We start from the raw sequence: 23,265 nt of genomic DNA, 5'->3' as shown, positions 1-23,265 counted from the left end.
TTTCCTGTTTTAATATCTTGGTTTTTTTTATAATGTGTAAGGGTAAAGCAATGTTACCTAAATTTGGAAAACAGACAGCATGTGAGCTATTTGTTATAATTTATTATGTTGATTCTTAGCATGTTCCGAATGGGAAGTCTAGCTATTCTTGCTGGAGAGCTGTGCTGTAACTCCAGCTCTAGTTTTGCAAATGCAATTTATACAAGATAGTCAGGTATTATAATTTTGACGCTTTGCTATATTTGTAGACCGTGTGCTAACAAATACGAGCAGTTTGCATCAAAAAAGATCTGTATGAGCTGTGAACGCCGTTGTACTGCTAGTCAGGAGAGGATAGCCCATATGTTTGGTAGTTATTTCAGTAATGTAATAATTGTGGCTGTTGGTGTGTGGGTAGATGTGTTTGGTTTGCATTAATTTTGATCTGAAGTGGGTCAAAATGCAGGCGCTCCATCATGACTGTGGATGGCCATGAGATTCCTCCTGGTGGTGAAGCTGGGGCTGCTCCAACTTTGGGGCCCTGATGTCTGTGAGCCTCATCTTTTGCCTGTGAAGCTGACAAACGTGGTGGTGCCTGACTTGACCTGCTCCCTGGCTTTTTGTCGGGTCGTGGCACGGAGGAGGCTGCTTTCGTGCACGGTTCAGTGTGGTAAGCTGGCCAAACAGCCCATCCCTCTGCCTTGAAGCCGTTCCTGAGGGCTTGCTCCACCATCCCAAGCCCTGAGCTTGTGCCAGGGTGTCAATCTGCTGCTTGATTCGCTGTCCCCGCAGCCTTGTGCTTAAGCGCACTGATGTGCGCATGTGGGAAACATTCACCTTCCGCGAGTGGAGGTGGCATATAAATAACTATTTCTAAATGTAGTGTGATGCAGTGTCACTTCTGATACTCTACAGAGGCTGGCATCACAGGGAGGTCAGCTGTGCTGTGGTTTCTAGAAGAGGAATTCCAATGGGGCAGTATGTCTTTCATTACCAGCTAGTAGTGTAATCTAGCTGAAAGTACAGAACTGCCTGCGACCATTTGAAGAGTGAAATTAATAATGTGAAATATGGAAAGTAGAGGGAGAATAAATTAGCTAATATTTTTTGCAACATGTATTAGAAAATGTAACATCTTTGAAACAGAAGATCATCAGGTGTTAGAAGAACAGTACAACCTTCGTGGTGTTTGACGTTTACTGAAATAAATCTCAAGAGTTAATCCAGCGTTTCTAGGGTTTTGACTAGTGATAAAATAGGATTGCAAACCAGGCTAGCTCAAAAACCCACCCAAACTGGTTTCAGTAATGCTGTTAATTTAAGGCAGTACAATGGGGCAGTTTCCTAGTGGGCTGCTTGACATATGGCTTTATATTCTGAAAACGATGCAATTTAGCGATGCTAGTGTTGTCACCAAAACTTCCAAGCCGCCCTATCCCTCTTCTGCAGCTGATGCTTTTCCGTAATTCTGTTGCATGTTTTTCATTACTGTGCTTCTTCCCTCCACATCACAAATGCAAGATGCTTTTCCAATGTTTGTCAGTACTGAGTTTCCAGCTGGATGTTTAAGGTCAAAGTTCTTCACGTTCTGGTGAGTAATAAAGATTCAGAGCTGGGATCGGGGTGACGAGCACTTTTGCTAAGCAAGGCAGGAGTTAGGGTAGCAGCAGAGGGGTAAAAATAAAAAAAGTAAAAAAAAAAAATCACAGGAAGTGTCAGTAAGTGAAGGTCTTGTGACAGGTTGCACACAGGGTTAGGCTTAAGTGTATCCCATATTCATGAGAAATCCTTTTTGAAGAAGTGGGGCTAAAAATGTGGTCTGTGATCCTCTGGGCTGTTTGTACCCCTACAACCTTCTTAGTTATGGGAGATAGTGGCACAATTCCTGATGTGAATGCACTTATAAGGCACTTTTACACTGTTATGAGTATAGCTAATCCTCTTTCATGGGGGGATAACTCTACTGCAATAAACCAACCTTGTATTTGTTAAGTAAGTTATTATTTCTGTGCAGAGAGAAGCCTGAGCCTATAAATAATAAGTCAGAATTCATAAAGGGGACACCTGTGAACTTCTTGTTTCTGTATACTTGCATTGTGGCTGTAATTGCATTACAATATACTTTAAAGCTTCTAATTTTAATTTTATATTCTTGGTATTTTAAAGAGAAAATAGAAGACTCCATAGGTAGGATTAAGAAGCTGAGCAAGTTTTCTTAGTGCAGCTTCATAGGTTTCAAATAAGCAACACCAGCCAGTCAACCAAACAAAATCCCCCAGTATTGAAATTTAAAAAAAATATTGGAGACCTTTTAGGCAATTAAGAAAGCTGAACGCTCTCACATTGCTAAGACAGTACCGAATGTATTAGCAAAATGTAAATCAATAAATAATTTAAGTATAGGGTTTGTTATTCCACAGTTATTGCATTAAAATGGAAACCACCGAATGTGCCCTGTCTCAGAAAAAAAATAGGCAAAGTTAACTTGCTGTTTCCTTTTCCTTATTCCTTATTGCAGTCAGATATTTTTTTTGTGTGTTTTTTTTTTAATACCTCTGGAAATGACTGTGTTAAAACAATTTGTGTCTTCGGTCCAAGGCTAAGGGTGGAAGTCTAACCCCCAAAATGTTTTTAGTGGATGAGGGAAACAAGGGGTCTGGAGCAGAGGCTGAGCTGTAGCTCTGCCCAGCCAACCCCCGCATTTTGCAAAGGGTTAATGGCCTCAGTAACACAATAGGATGTTGGTTGTTTTTTAACACATTCAGCCATATTAACTTATTTTCTGTTGTCGGGTTGTTTGTGTTGTTTTTTATTTGTTTACTCTTGTTTGTTTGAACTAATCACCACTTAAGTAAAAGTCTCTTTGCCTTGCCCTGCCTCCTCTTCATGAAGCATTTAGCCATGGTGACCAGTCAGGCATAAAAACGTGCTTATCTGCAAATGAATGGCAGCTCTTTGCTTCATTAAAGCCTCTTTCTCTTTTGGCACTCGCATTGTGACCCTTTGATATTAATTCAAAGGGCAATTAAAGAATGCGGCCCATCTTTGAAGTAAAGCATTCAGGGCAAGGAATGGGATGAACCTGGGACTCTGATGGACTGTGCGTATTCAACAGGCCTTTTCAAGGCAGTTTGAAGTGACTCAAAGAAAATGGGCAGGAGAAGGTCAAAGAGAAAAAAGGGGCTAAAGAAACAGTCTGTATTTGTTCGAAGTATTAGCCAAGCAAACTGCAAATAGCAACAAAATGAAACAGTTAATAGAGCAGCCAGACAGAGGCATGTCAATCACTTAACTTGAACAGCATTGGACTAACCAAGGCTTCAGTCCACTGTGTTATCTAATTATCTTGGGAAAGCCAGTAGCTGGAAGTAATAGTATTGTATTTCTTTCTGCTTACTGCTCAGAAAAGGTGATAAATACTCACTGCTTCATAATTATTCAACATATATACATAAAGAGTGGTGGGTTGGTGGATTGTAGGCAAGCTGCTAGTAGAAAACCAACAAAAAACCCTTCGCGATTAACCTGAGATGCAGAATGTGAGCATTAGCATGTTTAAAACTCGTGTAAAGGTTTGCATATGGAGTAAGCGAAGGCACGCATGGTTTCCTCTGGAACAAACCTTAAAGACAAACACATTTACGAACCTAGGAGAGTCGTTTTCGCTCTCTTTCCTCCAGATACAGTTTTAAACCACATATAATGTTAAGGGTCAGACTTTAAACCACAATAAACAATGAGATCAAGAGCCGGGCTGCAACTCTCCTTGCTTAACATATGCTGTTGTACCTAAGCGTTGAGGCACACATGGTATGAGATTCCTGCTTTATTTTGGCCTAACAGGGTAAATTAAGGACAAAGTTTCAGATCTGCCTCACAATTTTCTTTGTATTGTTGGTTAGATTATCCCCATGGGGCTTAATTTTCCACTGGCCTGAATTTACACATACAAAACAAATACATGATTTTATTTGCACAAATGGATGTGCCCATAGACAGGCATATTTTAAGTCTTGCCATAAGAAAAGGTTCCCAAGTTTATCTTCCTAGTTGCGCTAAATTGTCGCTGTTATTGAAACAAGGAGATAACAGTGAATTTCTGATGTGAGAGAAGCGCTCTAGTCTTGATCTAGCTGATGCAGAGAATTGTATAATAACAGATGCATGAGCAGAAGCGTGGCAAGAACCATCTTGAAACACATGAAGTTTTACATTATTTAACTACTTGTATATTTTTTTAAAATGCCTAACGGATTTTAGTTGGAAAGGGCGCCTGTTGCTTTGTATGGGCAAAATCTGCCGAAAGGCTTTGCATTGGTTTGAGCGTGATGCTGCGATCACCTTTGCATAAAAGTAACTAGTCTTCAGCATGATCCTGTCTGGTGGAATCCTACTGGCGTTAATAAGCCCTAAGCCGTATAACAAGATTGGGTGGTACTCTTGGATTTATTGGTATAACATGGTAGGGAATTTGTAGCAAAAAATGCTCTACACACATGAAATGGACAATATACAATATGACTTAACGCATGTTAGAAAAAATACTTCATCAACAGCTGGTAATGGTTTACTGTGGGGGAGAAGGAAGAAATCATTTTTTGTTGCTGTTGTTGAGAAAACAAAAGCACTGGCACAGTCAAAAATCACTTTTGTTGAGATCTTGCATGCTAAATTTTAACCAGAGGGACTTTTTTTTTTTTTTTTTCCTGGCTACACTGCACCCTCCTTTGAACTCCAGTGTAACAAATAACCTAAAAGAGTATTATTCAGTGTGGTTGTGCTTGTATGGAGGGTTCTGCCATCACACAAGAAGAAATACCAACTTTTCTTTTATAGTGGCCACTGTATTCTTTTTAAAGGAGAAGAAGAGAAGAGGAATTCCTGTATACGTCAGGCATAGCATAGTTTCAAAGCTACATATTAATAGAAAAAATGGCATTATGCGAACACTTCACTGTCTAAGAATTCCAGCTGGAATAACTGTATGGAACCAATGATCTCTTTCTTTTGTATGGGTCTCTCCTGGTGTCCATAGGGTTTTATCTATAGTCCACTGGAATTAAATCCATAGATTTATTTTGATGGGTTTTAAAAGGTTCTCCCCTTACAGGAGAACTTTATTAATATTAATGCTTGGTGAGGATAAGGCTTTATAAGGACCCCTTTGAATATATCAAGACTGATAGTGTCATTGCATCAGCTGAAAATAGAGAGGATTTCTAGAAGGAGGGTAGAGCTTTAGCTGGTGCAAGCTGCGCTGTCCCTGTCCCAGCTGGACTTCAACCAGGATGCATGGCAGGTAAAGTCCTGTTTGGTGTAGTTATCTAGCTGGTTTGATTTCATGGTCTCTCTCCTTTGATTTTTAAGCTGCTTCCAAATATTATCTAAACTTCTTTCTTCTGCTGCAGATGGGGAGTGCTCTGTTCTAACCTTCTAAGGGTAGTGGTATTTGCCTGGAGCAAGGAAGGTTAGTGCATCTCCCAGAGGGTTGTTCATGCTGCTGTTGGGTAGCATACCAGTTTAGTAGGCTCTGATAATCTAAAAGTTGGAGCGCAGGACTGGAAAAGGAAGTGCTAGTCTTCATGTGGTGCATAGAACAAAGAAAGGATGGCTGGACTGAGTCAGCTGAGCTGGGAAAAGAAAATGGAAAGCATTAAAGTCCCCTGGTGTGTATTAGCTATTATTTGAATATACAATAAACAACTTGGGATTTGAATACCCTGTTCTGGGGAAACCTGGAGTCAGGCTACCTGCTCCAGTGCCCCAGTCTCAGTCCCACGAGCTTTGGGGAGCTTTGCTTCCTCCTTAGATACTGGTTTCAAACCAAGTGAGCCCCAGCTGTAGAGTGCATCAGCGGGACAGATGCTGCCTGCCAGGGCCTTGCTTGGAGCAGGTTTTCTTTCCTTGCTGCAGTTGCCTCTACTCCTGGTTTAGACCTACAGAAGTCTGTCTGGTTGCCTGATCCAGGTGAGCCATCAGGCCCAAAGCCATAAAAAGACTAGCCCACCCCCCCACCCCCCACCCCCCCTTGTTTGGGGTGCATTCTGTTCTGGAAACAGGAAAGAGAATTTTAGGTCTTTTCAGACATGCATAGGGATTTCTTAAAAAAAACCCCAAAACACACCAACCCTTGATGACTGCTGTTTGCCTGGTAGGGTTTCCTAGATGCTGTGCATGTGACAGTCCCTGGTGTCCCTGGGGTGAGTGTGCCTCGAGGCTGGAGGCTGCCCTGGGCTGCTCCTGCATGTCAGCCAGGGGACCTGAGAGGTGGGGTATGTTCTCGGTCATACCTCTCAGGGGGAAGTGGGATGCTTGGAAGCACAACGTTTTTCATGTGGCTGTTCTACCACCCCAAACTGGAATCTCATTCACCCACAGCAGCAAGAAGTGGGACCTGAGCATGCCTTCTCTTGAACTGGCTCTTGCCTGTCCTTGTTGGAGCAGTTGCCTGATGTGCCGCTGCCTTTTGGTTTCTTCAGTATTGGTTGGTGGTGTGTGGATTTGTTTTTTAAATGCAAAACTTAATTTTTAACTGTATTTTCTTGGAGCTTTTAGGAAATATTTTTGTCTAGCGAGAAAACAGAGCAGCTCTAAGAATGTAATGTTATAATTGCTGAGGCTGTACTGCATTTTATGAACAAAAATGAAGGCTAGTTGCTTCGTTTTGCTAAACCCCCTCATTTGCCATGTCCCAGTGCTGCTTCTTGAGACTGGAGGCCTCTTATTTGTTGGTGTTCCTTACCAGACGCTGATTGCTATAATGCTTTGTGTGCAGCATACACTTGATACATCATCTAAGCACTGGAAAGCGTTCGTTCTCTTTGTGCGATCTCTCAGTCCTGATGTAAAACAGGCAGAAGTGCAGCAATTCCTGCCATAATGTAACATGATTCCAGGAATGAGAAATTTCCATCTCTGAATGTACCAGGAAGCAGCAGTGTGCCTCAGCTGGTGGGGATGGGCTGGCGGCGGGCTTCTCGCCCTCTCCTTTAGTACGCAGTATGAGTATGTGGCTGCTAAAACAGATGGTACCGAGTGTAGGAATATATGTACATATAAATATATGGGAATATAAAGGTATCTACTTCTTTTGTGTAGACACAGAAATTTCTTTTTTCAAGAATTTAAGTCTGAAAATGTCAAACGTTGCCTAGAAACTGGCAGCTAGTGCCTCGGCCGAGGGGCTGGATCCTGCTGATGTGGGAATTGATGGAAGTTTTGCCATCGCCTTTTATGGCTGCAGGACTGCATCTGCATCATGCTTGCTGCAAATTCACGTGAAAAAAAGCTGTGAAGCTGCAGAAATACACAGATAAATCTGAAAAGCAGTGCACAAAAGGAGGCTTTTTAGACTATATTATTGTTCACAGGGCGCTTTTTTGAAATGCCAAAGCACTTGAGTATTACTGGGATTTTTACAAAGCTTGAAAACAAAGGATGAAGCTCTAAAGGAATATCTTTAGGTATTTTTTTTTTCTTTCGTAATCTGGAAAACGACTATATGAAATAAGCATCCATTATACCCAAATTTAAATAAGAACAAGTTAAAAAGAGAGGAGAAATGCTTAATAAAACATGACCAAAATTAATTATTACTAGAAAATAAGTTTTTTCCACTTGCAAACAATTGACAGGGTTTAGGAATCAAGTCTGGGGTCAAAGGGTCTTGATGGCCAAGTCAAAGGGCACCTAGAGATGTATATTAATGCATGTCAGCTTCTAGATCCTAGAGTCAAGCAGTAGTTCATAAAAGAAACAAGGCATCTTAAGAAGAAGTGTTATTAGCAAACATCAGGTCAAAGTTTATCTTTGGGTCAGCGTGTACTGGAGGGTCACCCATTCATGCTCCTAACACAGGCGTTATCCTTAAAGCTGCCTCGGTGCAAGGTGTTAAAGGAAAATAGATATCTGAGGTTTTAACTGGGGAAACTTGACAGTTTATCAGAACATTTTGCAAGACTGAGACTTAAATTGAGGCATCCTTAATGGAGCAAAGGAAAGTGGGGATTGTATTTAAATTACTTTTGGTTTATTTGATTTTTTTCTTTATTTTAGTTTTTGATTTTTGAAAAAAGGTACATACAGGATTCTCCTCAATGTCTTTGCATTCTTTCCTAAATCCATAAAGCTGATGCTATAAGGGACAGATATGGCTTTCTTTTGAAAGAACCAGTATAGCCAACGTCAAACCCTTTGATGTGGAGGTATTGTAAATCTTTCCACGTGATTCTTCCTGGAAGCCATGCATTTCCTAAGAAGCGTGTTGACCAGTTCATCCCATTTACAACGCTACTTCTGCAGTTCTGCTTTCTCCTCTTCCCACCGCCTTGGGTGTGGGAACCCCGGCGCCCAGGGCAGTCGCGGCCGGGGGCGCTCTGCCACTCAGACCTGGAGGAATGCTCCCGCTGTGCCGGAGCACACAAAGGCTGCCTACTTGCTTTGACAAGCCCATGCTGCAGAAAATCCTTGCAATCTTTTGTGCTTCGTGGTGTTGACTTATTTTAGTTCCACGCTAAGATGCTCCCCATTGAAACAAGCAAAAAAAAAAAAAAAAGGAAAAAAAAGAAAAAAGTGGAATACGGTTCTTTTAAATACTGTTATTCTGATGCCTTCAGGAGGCACTTTGCCTGACTTTCTGAAGAGATTGGTTTGAACGGTGCAATTTTGGTTATGCTTTGGAGGGGGGAAGAGGAGAGCATAGTTGTAGGAATAATAAATATGACTGTTCACTAAAGCCGATTATGTTTGCATTGAATGGCTATTAAAATATAATGTGCAATGATAACTGGGTATTTCTGAGAACCGATGTGACAAGAAGTGACAGAAAAGAGATTATCTGTTAGATTTTCACTTGTCTAGTGTGAATATTGCGGCCCTGAATTGTGCCTGAATTGTGCATTTAGTACATAACACTGTGCACTAGTGTCCTAAATTCCAGAAACGTCAATTAGCATAGCGGCAAACCTTGGTGTGCTCATAATGGTAATGTGTTTGCTGCTCTTCAGTGGAGTTATACCAGCACAGTTCCAACCTTTTAATTAAATCTTTTGGGAAATATTTCTGAAGTTTGTGTTGGTAAAATATATGAGGAAAGTCATAAGAAAAAAGCTTGAGCTGTAACAGAGAAACTTCAGTGTTTTTTTAGACAAAATACATTTCCCGTTGGGTCCTGGCAGTTGAACAAACCAGACTTTCCTTGGGAGTGCATCATATTTGCTAGGAGAAATTTCCTGACTCCAGCTGGAATTCCTGCTTACAAGTTGGGGGACAAAGTCTCTGCCCTGTGTGCTGTGAGCAGGGCAGCTCTGTGTCTCAAAGGAGGGGTGTGTTTTTCTAGCACTGAGGGAAAAGCTGTAACCAGACCTCTCTGGGTCCTCTCAGAGTTCCTCCACTTCATCTGTGTAGCTACTATCTACAGGGCATTAGAACGCTTGCTTGGAGTGTGGGAAAGCCTAGTTCAGATGCTTGGGGCTTATTTGAGCATGTGTGTGTAGGACTGTTGCGGGTTTTGTTTGTGTCTTGATCTGCTTGGTTAGGTGTTTTGTTTTAAGCATTTATAAAACTTTTTAGAAGAGTGGAAGTGCAGATGGGGCTACTGGTATCAGAGACTGTCCAGTGCACAGCTGGTCTCCACTCTAAAGCATCCTGACTGAGAGCCCTGACCACATGCCTCTCCCTCTGGAGACAGATGATTCCCTCTCTCTTTCCATTTTTCATGAAAGACTTTAACAAGATTCTGTTTTTCTGCTAGCACAGAATGGGGGAGGCAGGGGGAGAAACCTTGGAAGGAGAAACGTGAAACGAGAAGGGCAAATATTCCCTTCCTCACCAAGTTGCAGCCATGGTCTGAAAGCATGAAATGACATCAATTAGAAACATACCCAAATGGCAGAGCAGCCGAACCTTTGCTGGTATAATCTGTCATGGCTCCACTGAAGTTAATTTGAAAGTCTGTCTGTTCCTAAATAGGTGCAAAGGCCTTCCAATGAATTGTGTGTTACCATAGGAAATCATATTAAAGGGAATGGCATTTTAGGAGTCTGTAAGTCGTTGCTTTTAATGGTAGGTGCATTGAGTTGGATATAAACACTCAAAAGGGTTTGCAGGAATGGCTTTAACTTTGTGAGAATACCTGTACTGCTAAACTGTGAATTTAAGTCCTGTAAAATACTTTGCACTAGAGCCTGTTGCTGATGGAGCTCTGCTAATTAACGTGAGCTGAGTGCTCACCCTACGTGATGGGAACAGGCTCCTGAAACAGTGCTGTACATGGGGTGCAAAATTCAGAAAGCCAAAAGTTTGTTCGATGTGTTGGTGGACTCGGGGGCTGAGGAGGAGGGTGGGAATCTTGCTTCCTTCAGCAGCTCAGCAGGATTAAATATATTTCTAAATCTTTCTCCCTAATTCTTGTTGCAAAAATTAACCAAATAAGACCTTGGATTTATCAGAAAAGAATTAGGAGCTTATCTTGCTCCTAATGAAGCTGATGGCAACATTAGTTTACTGCAAGATGATGCCCACTAACATAATAAACAATTACTTTAAAAGAGGAAAACAACTGAATGCCAATTAAGACAAGCATCAGAATGACAATGTTCCATTTTTCCACTGTACAGAGAATTATTTGTGGCCAAAGGATTACTTTTGAAATTGTTTTGAATTCTGCCCTTTTAATTTATTAAATGAATCCTTCTTAGGAACTTGATTGCTAATTCACTTTAATTTAAAAAAGCCCCACTGTCTTCTTTGGATGTAGGCAGAGCCCTCAGGGGTCCATAAAACTGTCAATATGGCTGTTAATTTGGGTTTTCTTTTTTCCTTATGGCTTAAAGCCTAATTGTGAGAGCTGGGAAGATGCCATGGTTTTGGTTTGCAGGGACTCAAACATTGTCTTATGGGTTTCAGATCCCTTCAGAAGTCATAGGAACCCTCCTGCTGCTGCTGACATGTCAAGTTGGAAAAGCTGCAAAAATCTGGGGAGGAACAGGGGTTTGCTGAAAGTGAGTCCCACCTGGTTTTCATGCTGGAATTGGAGATGGACAAGAACCAAGTGCCTTAGTCTAAATGTCCCTCAGCTTTGGGTGGGTCTGGATCCAGATCAGGATCTGAACTTTTTGTGCCTCAGGCTTGTCTCTAATTGAATCCATGCAAAACCACACATTTCACATGACTTTGATGCAAAACCATAAATCGACCCATTTTTTATTCAAAACGAAGTCCAGGCTTGCTTAGAAAGATCACAAAACTTCTTCTGAACCTTGATGTCCCAGGTGGGTAATGAAAATTCAAGTCTCCAATGTAATAATGCTCCTGGAGGGAACGATGCTTGTTTTTGTCATTCTAAGTAAATGACTGTTCTGAGACAGGCAACGACATCCCACTGGCTGTGAGTTGGTCAGATGATGGTCTAGACTCTTCCTCACACAGACACTGATTTTAATTATTTTTCTTGGGTTAGATCTTGATCAAATATCTCAATGGCAGTTATATTGGTTTTGTGCCTTATAGAACAATATAGGAAAGATTCTGAGTGAAGTGGTGTTGAAAAAGCAAGACAAAGATCACCATGAAGCTTGAATGAGGTTCTGTTTTGACTGAACCACTTTTGAAAACTTTTTTTCCTGAGCAATCAAATTAGAGGGGGGGACACCCCCCCCCACCCCCCCAACGACAACAACCTGGATATTTGATTTTTACAAAACAATTCTGAGTTTGAAGGAAGCTTTCAAAACAGTGCAAGGATTTTAGCAATACAAATTCTGGTACCTTAGCAGAACAGCATGACTGTTATTGATTTTAACGACAGATGCAAGTTATTCTTTGAAGATTGCAATCTGAGCATTCACTGTGAAGTTATCCACCGCACGTATTGGTTAATCCATTTATATATGATGATGTATGTTAGAATTAAGTGAATGTTGACCATAGCACAGCCTGGGTCAAAGTTTGTTTGTAAGGTATTATTTAGTAACTGCTCTTAGACCTTAGACTGCAATTTGAAGTGTAACTGGAGTGTCTGAATAAGGTAATTGTCACTGAAAACGTCAGAAATGTTTCCAGGCCATCTGTTGCTCAGCCGCTTGTTGTTATTTGTATTGCTATGGTAAACAGGAGCCCTGCTCATGGACTACTGCTGTGCTGGGAGCTGTACCAACACAGATCTCGAGATGTCCCTGTGAAAAAGACCTAATGATGTGAGCATATGATGGTGCACAAACACGTTTAGACTTCAAAGCAGAGATGGAGGCTCTTGAGCTCAATGGTGAACAGTGGTCTCAGCCCACTGATACCCAAACTGCAGCAGAGATGTTGGTAAGCTGTAGCAGCAGTGAAGCCTCTCTGTTTATTCCTGTCTAATTTGATGTCCATTGTGACAACAAATGTTCTAGGCTTCTGCTGTGAGCCGAAAGGCACAATATTACCAGGGACAGAGAAACACTGATTACTTGGCAAACAGTAGATGAAGGCAAATACAGTTTGGAATAGGGAGTGTGGTTTCCAGTCATGAGTGCATGCTCATTTGTGGAAGATGTTTTGGGCAGAAACAGTGTAATGTATCGTGGTGAGTTACTTGGAGTTTGTATGCAGCTGAAAGCTTTGTTTCAGGTATGAGGGTAGTGTCACACAACTCGGTTGGCTACTGTTTTCAGTGGTGAGGCTACCGGGGAGCTGCAGGTAGAGAGCATTGCCTTCAGGAGCTGCAGGCCAAGCTCTGCAGTCCTTTTCTTGATGAAAGAGGAGACTTTGTTTATATTTATATGGTGCTTAGGGAAGTGGTTTAGTGGTGGACTTGGCAGTGTCAGGTTTATGGTTGGACTGATCTTAAGGGTCTTTTCCAACCTGAACGATTCTGTGAAATATGGCCCTCGCAGAGTAGCTCTCTTGAATTTACTTCTGTGGCTTGTGATCCCCTCGGGTAGCGTTAAACCTGGACCCTGGGTCTCCTTACACAGCTTCTTTAACAATAAAAAGGAAGCCACTTAGAAAGCTGCAAAGAGCTCATTTCTCAGTTGATCTCTGTTTTCCTTTGCCGGCACAGGAGGCTGGCTGGGAGCATGCAGCTTTTCTTCTTTTCTGTCTCTCTGCTATTGTGCAGATTTCACTCTGGCAGGCTTCCCCGTGCTCATCTGGGGCATCTGTCAGGCTCTAGCGTCGGGTTCTGTCCGGCTGGGTTGCAGGCCAAGTTTTGACTTCCTAATCTGTATTTAACACTTTGATGTAGCTTTCAGCAGGATTTGACCCAAAGCAGACAGAGAATTGTACCTCCATAGGGTGTGAATTGAGGGGAAAAAATATCATTTTAAAAATTTGCTGTCAAACAACAAAAAGGTACATAATTTTTGCTGAAATTCAGTGGATGTTGAATATTTGTCTTTTTCTAAACTTCCTAGAAAATACATACTGCTTATCTGCATAGATCAGGGGAGGCAGGCTGTGTGTTAGTGACTGCACTTCTTCCAGTACACATCATGGGGTATTTCTATTTTAGACGGGACTTACAAGGTGAGATAGGGCTCAGGCAGCCAAACCCAAGCTCCTGTTTTAGGACCTGTTACGGTTTCATACAGTGGCAGGCAAATGCCAAGCACCCTGGCGCTGTGAGGAGTCTGCTTTCAAGAAACCCTCTTGCTTTTGAATGTGTTACGGTATTAGGAGGATTTCATTGTTTTTGGGAGAAATTAGAAACAAGGAGAACCATTTTATTTCCACCTAAGAAAACTTTTCTCGTTACACGTTTTACAGGGGAGCTATAGACTGTCACTTGTGGTGTCACTGGGTACCCAACATCACATGTATGAGTTTGCAGGCTGTGGTGATCCTAGTTGTGTGCAAGTGGAACAAACAGGGACTCGGTTCAGTGGTGCCATAGCACTGGAAGGCAGCATGAACAGGAGCCAGAACTTTTAGATTTATAGTTGACGTAAAGCTTTTCGCAGATCCCCCCCCGCCCCCTTCCCCCCATAATGTTAAGGACCTATGGGAACAGAACCTTTAAATAGATGCTATCAATTATCCCTACAGCCTAACAATTCAAGACAGCTGATTTTAGATATGAAAAGCTGTAACTAAGAAACTAGGCATTTTAACAATTTTTCTGAATTAATAAGTTTGCATTTCAGTAATTTTTTTTCTAGTTTTAAACATTGCAAATCTTTGGGGGACCACTTTCACTGTTATCTTAGAGAATTTGCCCTATTTCTGGAGGATAAACCCATCAGTTTTAATGAAAGCATTGATTTTTCAGTGTGTAAGAGATCATCTAACAATGAACTCCTCTTCATGCACAAAAAAAAAAAAGCACAGGCTGTTTCACTGGGTTCCTATCTAGGTAAAAGGAACTAAATTAAAGGTCATCTACCTTGTGTCTTCTGTACATGGAAATTCCTGATACCTGTGGGTGATTGAGGGCTACATCCGAACCTAGAGGCTAGATCCAAAGACCACTGAAATGATGAGTATATTTTGGCTGTGGCAAGGATCTGCATGTCGATGATAGTGTGCGTAGCATATTCTGTGCTCCTTAAGTGTCTGGAAGCTGGGACAGCAAAAAATATAACTCCTCCAATTCATGGTAGGAAAGATTTGGTTTGAGAGTGCATAATAATCTGTCAGATGTTTTTTCTCTACCAGGTGTGTCAGCAAGTGCAGTACTGCAGAGTTCTGAAATATTTTGGCATCCCATAACACCTTGCATTGTGCAAGAGTGCAGAGAAGTAAGCTCCATTTAGAAACAGTAAGGGAGGGTGAGGTGGCATGAGAATGGAAAATCATGGAAAATAACCAGGAGGAGAAGTTGGTGGGAAATGGCGATCTGGTACCTTGGGTTTAACGTCTTGGGTGTTGGACCCAGAGGGCTGTAATTGCAGGTGGGGTGCAGGAGACAGCCCGCATGCTGGAGGTGTAATATTGGATCTATACTGCTTCACAGCTGTTAATAGATACAGGGTAGGTTAGCTAAAGGGCCCAAAGCAACCTCAAATCCATGAGACTGTTAGAAACTGAACAAGTATCCAAGCCCCCGTCTAAAATTTTATCCCTTTGCCCGGGCTCTTCAATAGTTTTGTTTATATAAAGGCTTACCTAAAACTTTTGAGGAAAATCCATGGATTTAATATTCCACTGTGTTGCACTGTGGTGGAAGAAGCTGGGAAATGGACAACATATATCATAGCAATTAAAACTCTTCAATTTTAATTACTTATAATAAAAAAAAGAAAAAAGACTAAGCACCCAACCCCACCCCAAAAAAAACCCCTACAAAATGTGTGTGTGTGTAAACTCCAAAACCTTGAAAAGTGGAGCAGTTGGGAGCCACAGGCATTTCACAGACTGTCCTCTTGGGGACTGCCATTGTCCATGGGTTAAATAAAGGCTGGGTAACACTGGTGTAGGCAGTTCTTTAAATGCCTATGGGAATTATATTTTTAAATAGAGTGAAGGTACTTCCCTATCCCCCCAAAATGGAAACAGCCTTATTTGCCGTTTAATTTGCCTGGCTTAATTTGTTTAATTTGCAGCTTTCTGGGAAATGCTTTGCAGTGATTATTTTTTTTTTTTTTAGAAGTGCATAAAATCATAGTTCCTTTTAAACAGCTACAAAATAAAAAGTACCATGGTTAAGTCTGCTAAAATTAATGTAGTGATGGCGATAGTTAAGCTAACACATTATTATGCCAATTTAAAATAAGTTTTATTAAGTTGTGCTCCATGCACACCGTGGCTTGCATGCTCATCAGCACACATTTAATTCACCATTGTTTTAAATCTCCGTTAATGTCAGACTTATATAAAGGGGCTTGATATCAATTAAAGCTTTATTTAATTTTGATTCCCAAACAAAAATTATTTCAAAATAAATAATATTGTGGGTTGGGGGGGTGAAGAAACAAAAGTCAAAATAAGTCTTGTAATGTTAGTGTCCAAGCGAAGCCTACAGGCTATACCAGCAGGCATCCTGCTGCTTCTGTCTTACGTGCGTGGCAGAATAGTTAAGAAAAGCCAGGGTATTTATTTCATAAAATTTGGTGCAGAGTTACTTTTTCAGTTTTGGGGGCTGCTAATAATTCAGATAGGCAGTTATAAATTTATTGTTAGTATCTGTAGAGGTTTCAAAGCAGACAGTGTAAATGTGTGTATGTTTAGTCAAATAATTTTTGACATCTCTACCATTAAGTATTCACCAGCAACCATAATTCTTGTAGGTTTTCAAAAGCATTTATCAGCATCTGTCAACAAGTAGTAAATGAGAGGAAATGTATGGGAATTGCATGTGTCTGTGCTGTAGAGAACGGATCAAGAGTGACTCCCAGCTGGACACATTTTCTGTGCTGTAAAGGTGCTGTGGGGCTGGCTGCAGCCCAGCACGGCACATCAGTCCCTTCTGCTGACTGCTCTGAGGTTGGCTGATGTTGGGCTTTGTCCTGGTTTTCTTATTGGACTGAAGAATTGTGTTTTCTTTGGAATTTGAGCTCCTCGTGTTTCTTTTGAACAGATAGTGAGCTGTATACCTTGCTTCATTATTAGCAAATCATAGTGTTAATCTCTTTATAGCACAGTGTGTGTGCATGGAACTTTTTTTTTAATCACCCAAATTTCAGTTTTGAAACCTGCTTAAAAAGTAGAAGATGTCTTGCTTCAATTTCTCATGTCTGTTTAATATCTGTAATATGGCAATGGTATGATCAGGTGGCATCTACGAGTCCTAATAGGTTTCGCGAGGTTCGTTTGCTCACATCTCACCTGAGCAGAGCAGTTCTGAGTTATGTGTAGCTGTCGCACTGAGAGCTCTCAGGTGGCAGCCACCAGGAAGGCAATTACAGGATGATACCAGGAGCTCATTGGCACACAAAGTCCACAGGGCAAGGGACAAGGAGGGTCTGCAGGTGACTGACTCTCGAATGGACTCAAGTTAATTACTGTAACAGCCACCACAGGCACTATAATGAACGAAATAGCATTGTGTACTTCAGGGAGTCTTGTGCACAGAGTGCTGCACCCCCTGTGCTGGCACCCAAGGCAGGGGCTGGGCATGAAAACCCTGTGGGAAGCAACACAAAGGAGTGCTGAGCATCCTACCGCTATCCCATTGTAGGCCCCTTTCATCCCAAATACTGGAACAACCATAAAGGCAGAGACTCTTTGACCAGTGGGACCAGAGGGCTCGGTACCCGATAGGACCAGGTCCCATGACAGAAGATGATGGATTTTGAGGTCAGCACCCCAATTCTTATGTAGTTGTGATGGGAGTGACCTTGAGTTACTAACAATTTTGGCTGGAAAAGAAGTATTTGGCCGGAGTAGGTAGTACCTTGGAAAATCACTCACAGGAAAAATGTCTGGTGAAAAATGTAACCTTTTTTGTTGACTAAAGTCTGGAAAAAAAAAACCCCACAAACACCTCATCACTTTTAGATTTCTTTCACAAAACTGAACAGAGTTAAGTGACTTCTAGAGGAAATGGTGTATTCGGTGACAAAATCCAATATTCTGGGGTGGTTTTTTTTTTGTTTTTTTTTTTTTTTTAAAGGCTGGCAATATTTTGGCCATTCTCAGTCCTGAGAGTGATAAATAGAGATGATCATATAACCCACTTTAGCTCTATAGTAGGTAAAATTGGCTTGAGGGGTGGTCTGGCTGCAGCTGTGGGTTTAAGAAGAGAGGATAGCCTTGATTTCCCATAGAGACTTTGAGGACTAATGTTGACATTGAGATGAAGCTATCTACAACAGTTGCTCTGTCAGTGTTTGTTTTGAATCAAGAATGGTATTCAGGTGCTAGAATTAGTTGAGAGAGAAAATGTATTAAAACATGCTCAATTTTTTTTTACCTTAAGCATCTGTACAGTTTGTTTTTTTCTTCAAAAATGTTTTAGCAATGCTACAAATAGGTCAAAACCCAGTGAAGCAATGCAGAGATGTTTTTGAAAAATGCTTCTAAGTTTTTTCCATATTGTTGTGCCCAATAAGTTTGATCAGCTTGTGTAATATTAGGGGTTTTGTTTGCATGCTGTTGTTGCAAAGGATTGGGCCAAATATAATTTTTTTTTTCTGAAGAATCCACACTGCCTACACAGTGAGAGATTGCTGACAGCTCAATTATTTGCAGTGCTTTAACTCACTAATACAGTCTCATTATTTATCCAGAGAATCCTTCGTTTGCTTTATTTAATTTCTCAGCTGACAAATTCCATCTCCCAGGATACTCCATGTTTTCAGTCTTAATCGGTTACCAATTGCCTCTTCCATCAGCTGATACTGACTTGAAGACGTGTTGCCAGTACTTTCTTAGTACGTTCTGGGATTTGCGCAAGAGATTTTTACTTTCCTCTTAAGTCTTCCTGTCTTTTACATTAAAATATATCCTAAAACATCAGCTTCCCAAAAGTTGTTGAGAGCAAACCTCGTTTGGATTTATTTAGTTTTCTTCACCTTTTTCTAAATTTAGGAGGCAAAGTTCTCTTTCTTTCTCTCTCTCTTTTTTTTTTTTTTTGAGCCCTCTGGAAGTTTTCCCTTGAAACGTCCTAGTGTTTTTTGTAAGACAAGATGCTGTGATGGTTAAATACAGTACTTGTGCGGACAGCATTACCACGGATGCTCCCTGTGGGAAGGGTTGGAAAAGCCCCCATCTGTGGGCAAAGCCCCCAGATGTGGGTACTCGTGAGTTCCCAGTGAAAATCGACGGGATATGCTTGTGACTCCTCTTCATGCTTTTCCAAAAGCCCCCCGCTCTGAGTCAATAGGCTGCATTCAGAGAGACGTGTGGGGTGACTCAGAGTCCAGTGACAGTGTGCTTGGACGGGTTAGTGCTGGCGCACTTTCTCATGCCTGGGGTTATCACAGAGCCAGCGCTCTCTCGCTGAACTCCTTCCCTGGATCTGCTCAGAATGATGGGAGAGATTGAGCAAGGGCCAAAACTTGCCTGGCTGCAGCTTTGCTCTTATACTGGTGGAAACAGCAGAGTAGTCCTGTGAGGCTAGTGAATAGCAGCTGTACGAAGTCGGCAAGGCGGTCTTGTCTTTGTGGGGAAAACTGTAGCAACTTAACTTTTATTTAGTCATTAAACCTGAGCTAACCCCTTATGTGGGCACCAGCCTCTGAAACCACAGGGAAAGCTCCCACAGGCTACACAAGCTTTGCCAAATTGCATTATTTCTGGGGCTTTGTTTTTGGTTTGGTTTTTGTTGTTTTGCTTTGGTTTTTGTGTGTGTGTGTTTTGTGGATTGTTTTTGGTGGGTTTTTTTGTTGTTGTTCTTCCCCTCCTCCAAGTAGTGCAGCTGTTCAGGTACATCTGGCTGAGGGTCTGGCTTGCCCTGGTCTTTGTGACTAAGCCGGGAGGAGACGGGTCTGTGTTTCTGCCCTCCCTTGGGCAGCTTTCCTGGGCTATATACACCCATGTGTGTGCTATGTGTACAATAGGATCAGAGTCCTAACTGCAGTTCCTTTATACTCAGTTTTCAATGTAAAATAATAGTAATGATAATATTTCCCAGTGCAAATTTGCAGCAGTGAAACTTGGGAGCGGGATCAGGCCCACATGCAAAGCTGTTAAGTAATGTTACTAATGTTAACAAAACAAATCTCTCTTTTTGGAAGAGGAGGTGGGGGAATAAGAAGAGATTTTTGTAGTTGTATTTGCAGTTTCCTCTTCCCTTCCTTTCACTCTAGAAATTCTTTATCCTTTCATGCACAGTTGAGAATTAGCCATTTATTCTTAGTGCTGGTGATGCAGTCTTTGATATTTTAAATGGAATGTGTTCCTTTTTGATGCTCTGTGGTTTTGAATGAAGTACATGCTAGCAGATTAATGGTGCAGAACAGTTAGACACTGGCCATTTTTTTCCCCCTTTCCATATTATTTCATCATTCAAAAAAAAAATTAAATATATTTTTAAAAAGAAGAGCCTGTGAATCATCTATTGTTTGTGCAGTTAAATTGTTTTCACAGTGTTGTCATTCTCTTCTAAGTTGAAATTGTTGAATAGCTATGAGCTGTCACATTTTTTGTAAGTTATAACTGCATCAAGCTGTGCTGACAAAATGTCCCTGCATAACTGTTAATATGCATTGTCATTTTAAGCATGAAACAGTTTAGCTAATGATTTATCTCTTATAATGCAGCACTTGGGGCAGCTGTATGATTTGTCTTTTTAGCAAGTCAAGTAATTTCTTTAACAAAATGTTAAGCACAGATGGGCCATAGGCTGTCAGTTAACCATTATTGTGCATGCATCTGCTTGCCTTCAATGCACTGTTTTATGTATTCAGCCACTTACTTAGGCACAGTTCTCTGAAAAGCGGAACCTACTCTGATTGGCAAATAAAATGTTCATTTGTCTCTTCTTCCTATTGTTTTGTTTTGGTAACACATGTCAGCAGCTCAATTACCCAGTTCATTAACAGCTCCCAATGGACATGATGGCCTACCCGTGATAAGGAGGGCGATTGTGGCACATATGGTCAATAATAGCCTGTCTCTTGGTAATTGTAAATAAAAGTCACTGTTGGCCATTTCCTTTTACTGCAGCTACTGTTTTCCTTTACACTTTGCTGTACAAAGCACATTTCTCTATGTGAATCAGCCCAAACAAAATAAAAATGCCATCCACTTCTCTCAAGAATTTCACTTTTATCACTGTGGTGGTGGTTTTTTCCTTTCTGAGTTGACTTTCCAGCTGAGATCTCACAGGAGACGGGGTTGCTCTTTTCCAATTCCAGTAACCGATTAATTACTTTTATTAATCAGTTTACTTAAACAGCAACATATTTTCTCCCCATTTCTCTCATTCTCTCACTTCAGACTTTTGTAAAGTGCCTGTAGAGCTGGGATTAAAAAAAAAAAGCCATTTAAGATGTTTTTGTAAGTATGCCCTTTGCAAATAGCAGTGGTTTTCAAAGGAGTAATTGAAGTGTGACTTAATCCTTGTTAGATGAGCAATATTCATGTCTGGAACAGAGGCTTGCTTTCTGGTTCCATTTCTTGGGTTTTTTTGATATATCGTAGTCAAAATGCTGGTAGAAAGGGTTAAAAGCAATTTTACTACTTGTGAGTATTTCACATTGTACTAGATACAATTCTAGCAAGACTAAGAATTTCTTCTGTATTTGCTGATTCTGAATTTTCACTTTTATGAGGGAAATAGGAGCATGTAGCAACATTAGCATGTTTTAACTTAAGCCCACTGAGAAATCTTTTGTGGTTTCTTGCTTCTTGAAATTTGCTTTTCCTTTGCCTCTCAAAGAGGAAGAGTCCAACTGTTAGCAAATTTTGGGCTGTGACATAACAGGTGAAACTTGCGGTGCCCAAATCTCCCCTCTGTCCTCTTTGCCCTTTTGATGGTGAAGCACAGGCAGTAAATAGGGAATTGGATAAAATTGCACCTCTGAGTCCTGGTAAACTTGTCAAAAGTGCTCTGGTGGGAGCACTGCGACATGAAATTTAGGGATGCTATACTAATCTTCAGAGCATGCTTGATCTTGGATAAACGTAGCATTCAGTTGCGGCGTCTGAAACTGCTCACAGGTGGCTGAGAGGTGACTCCAGACCCCCTGAGCTCGTCCCCCGCTGCCTGCCATATTCATAACTAATCTGTAGTCTCCACCCAGGGTTGTGGGCACTCGGGGAGTTGTTGAGTGTCAGAGTGTATTTGTCCTGTTTTGATTAGCGCAGACCTGGCAGGGTGTATTTTCTTTTTAATGGCTCCTCGCTGTGACAGTGAGGTTTCGGGAGGAGGAGAAGGGGAGCCTGGCGTCATGTTTCCCCAGGCAAATCCAGCAAAATGAAGGGCCAGTGCACTGGGAGGGCGGTAGTCGGTTGCCTCCAGAGTCTTCATTATATTTTGCATGCAAATATGAGCCTGCCGCTGAACGGGAGGAGATGGGAGGATGTTAGGAAATAAAGATGCTGCTTTATTTTCCCGTGGACTTTATTTTGGGGAAAGAAAGGATGCCTGACGCGTTTCTAGTCCATCAACTGTTAAAACGCCAGCTGCTGAAAGCCTACCCCAACACAAACAGGGAGGCAGGGAGGAATGTGCTGCTGGCCACCTACTGCTGCCCCAGCCCTGCCGCACGCCGGCCGGAGGTTTATTTAGTGAGCGCCTGGGGTGCCTCCGAGGGCCCACATCCCCGAGCCCCCTTACCTCGGGCAGGGAGAGGCGGTCTGGGAGGGACAGCCTCCAGGTGCTGAGGGCTGGGGAGGGGGTAGCTTGGATTAACCCCTGCTGTGCATCCCCTTCACCCCGGCTGCCCTCCCCGGCCCCCCCGGCCCACCGCCCCCCTCGCGTCCGCCGCAGCCTCCTTTGTGCCTCCCGCATCCTGCCAGGCAGGTGTCAGAGCCCTGAATGCGGGCAAAGGCCCTGCTGATGGATACCACAGATGGAGCGTGGAAATCGGCCGAATAGGCCTCAGCCACAGGCCATTTCTTAGGACCCAACAAAAGCCTCCAAATAAGTCAACAAAAATCCCAAAGATCACAAAGAGAAAGTGTCATTTGTCATTTACTGGGGGTTTGTGTGGGGGTGGCGGCCCTGCCGCACTTCTCGCCTGCACCCGAGTAAACACGAGGGAGGTCACTCGCGTCCCCCTGGGGCGCGTGAGGCAGCCGGGGGGTGCGTGTCCCCCTCAGCTGGGGGTGCCGCAGCCTCGTGGCCTGGGGATGTGGCACGAGGGGAGAGCCCGGCAGTTTAGCCTGGCATACGTGAAGACATGAGAGAGCAGCTGGTGAATAAACCGCCACCAGAGTCCTCCCTGGCCTCTGATATGTTGGGGTTTTTTTGGGGGGGGGTGTCTTATTTTTAGCGAGACTTTTGGCTAGACCAAATTCATCTAGGGCAGACCTCGGGCTGTTATGCTTGGAGAAACAGGCTGTGTAATATTTTATTTTAAAATTTTCACAGTGTTTGAAGGCTTGCTGGAGAAGCTGTGCCTTCTCAGGCTGAGGAAAGATAACCTCTCTGCCCCATTTGTCAGGTGTGCCGCCCCACAGCCCTAATGTATGGGTTTTAAATGGTTGTCATGTTTTTGTTATTTAATTATTCAAATGAAACATCTTGCTGAGAGGAAGAACAGCCCACAGAATGACCTCTGGTGCGTTATTTTGTCATTTGCTTTTTGCCCCGATGTGCCCATTTACGGCGCTGGGGAAGGGGCTCGCTGCCGAGCCCCAGGTGACCGAGCGCCCGCGCCGCCGGGCAGAGGCGTTCTGCCTGCCGTGGTGATAACCAGCATGCAGCCACTCCTCAGGCCACCAGACAGGTCACGAGGGGTTAAGGGACAAATAATTGCTCTT

The 23,265-nt window shown here is 42.3% G+C and overlaps 1 protein-coding gene across 5 annotated transcripts in view; it reads left to right on the top strand.

Moving 5' to 3' along the window:
* PAX3 (paired box 3) overlaps positions 1–23,265 on the top strand; it is a 79,827-nt gene that overhangs the window by 26,820 nt on the left and 29,742 nt on the right. For 2 of the 5 annotated variants that reach the window (XM_055817273.1, XM_055817269.1), the window contains exon 5: positions 18,598–18,606. The exons of the other annotated variants lie outside the window; for them this stretch is intronic. In XM_055817273.1, the coding sequence (XP_055673248.1) occupies positions 18,598–18,606 (9 nt within the window). The remainder of the gene's footprint in view (positions 1–18,597; positions 18,607–23,265) is intronic. 5 annotated transcript variants of the gene reach the window in all.

This window comes from Falco peregrinus, chromosome 12 (genome assembly GCF_023634155.1).
Source record: "Falco peregrinus isolate bFalPer1 chromosome 12, bFalPer1.pri, whole genome shotgun sequence".
Taxonomy (NCBI): Eukaryota; Metazoa; Chordata; class Aves; order Falconiformes; family Falconidae; genus Falco; species Falco peregrinus.
Note: the sequence above shows the minus strand (reverse complement) of the source record. Positions and strands in the feature narration are given on the sequence as shown.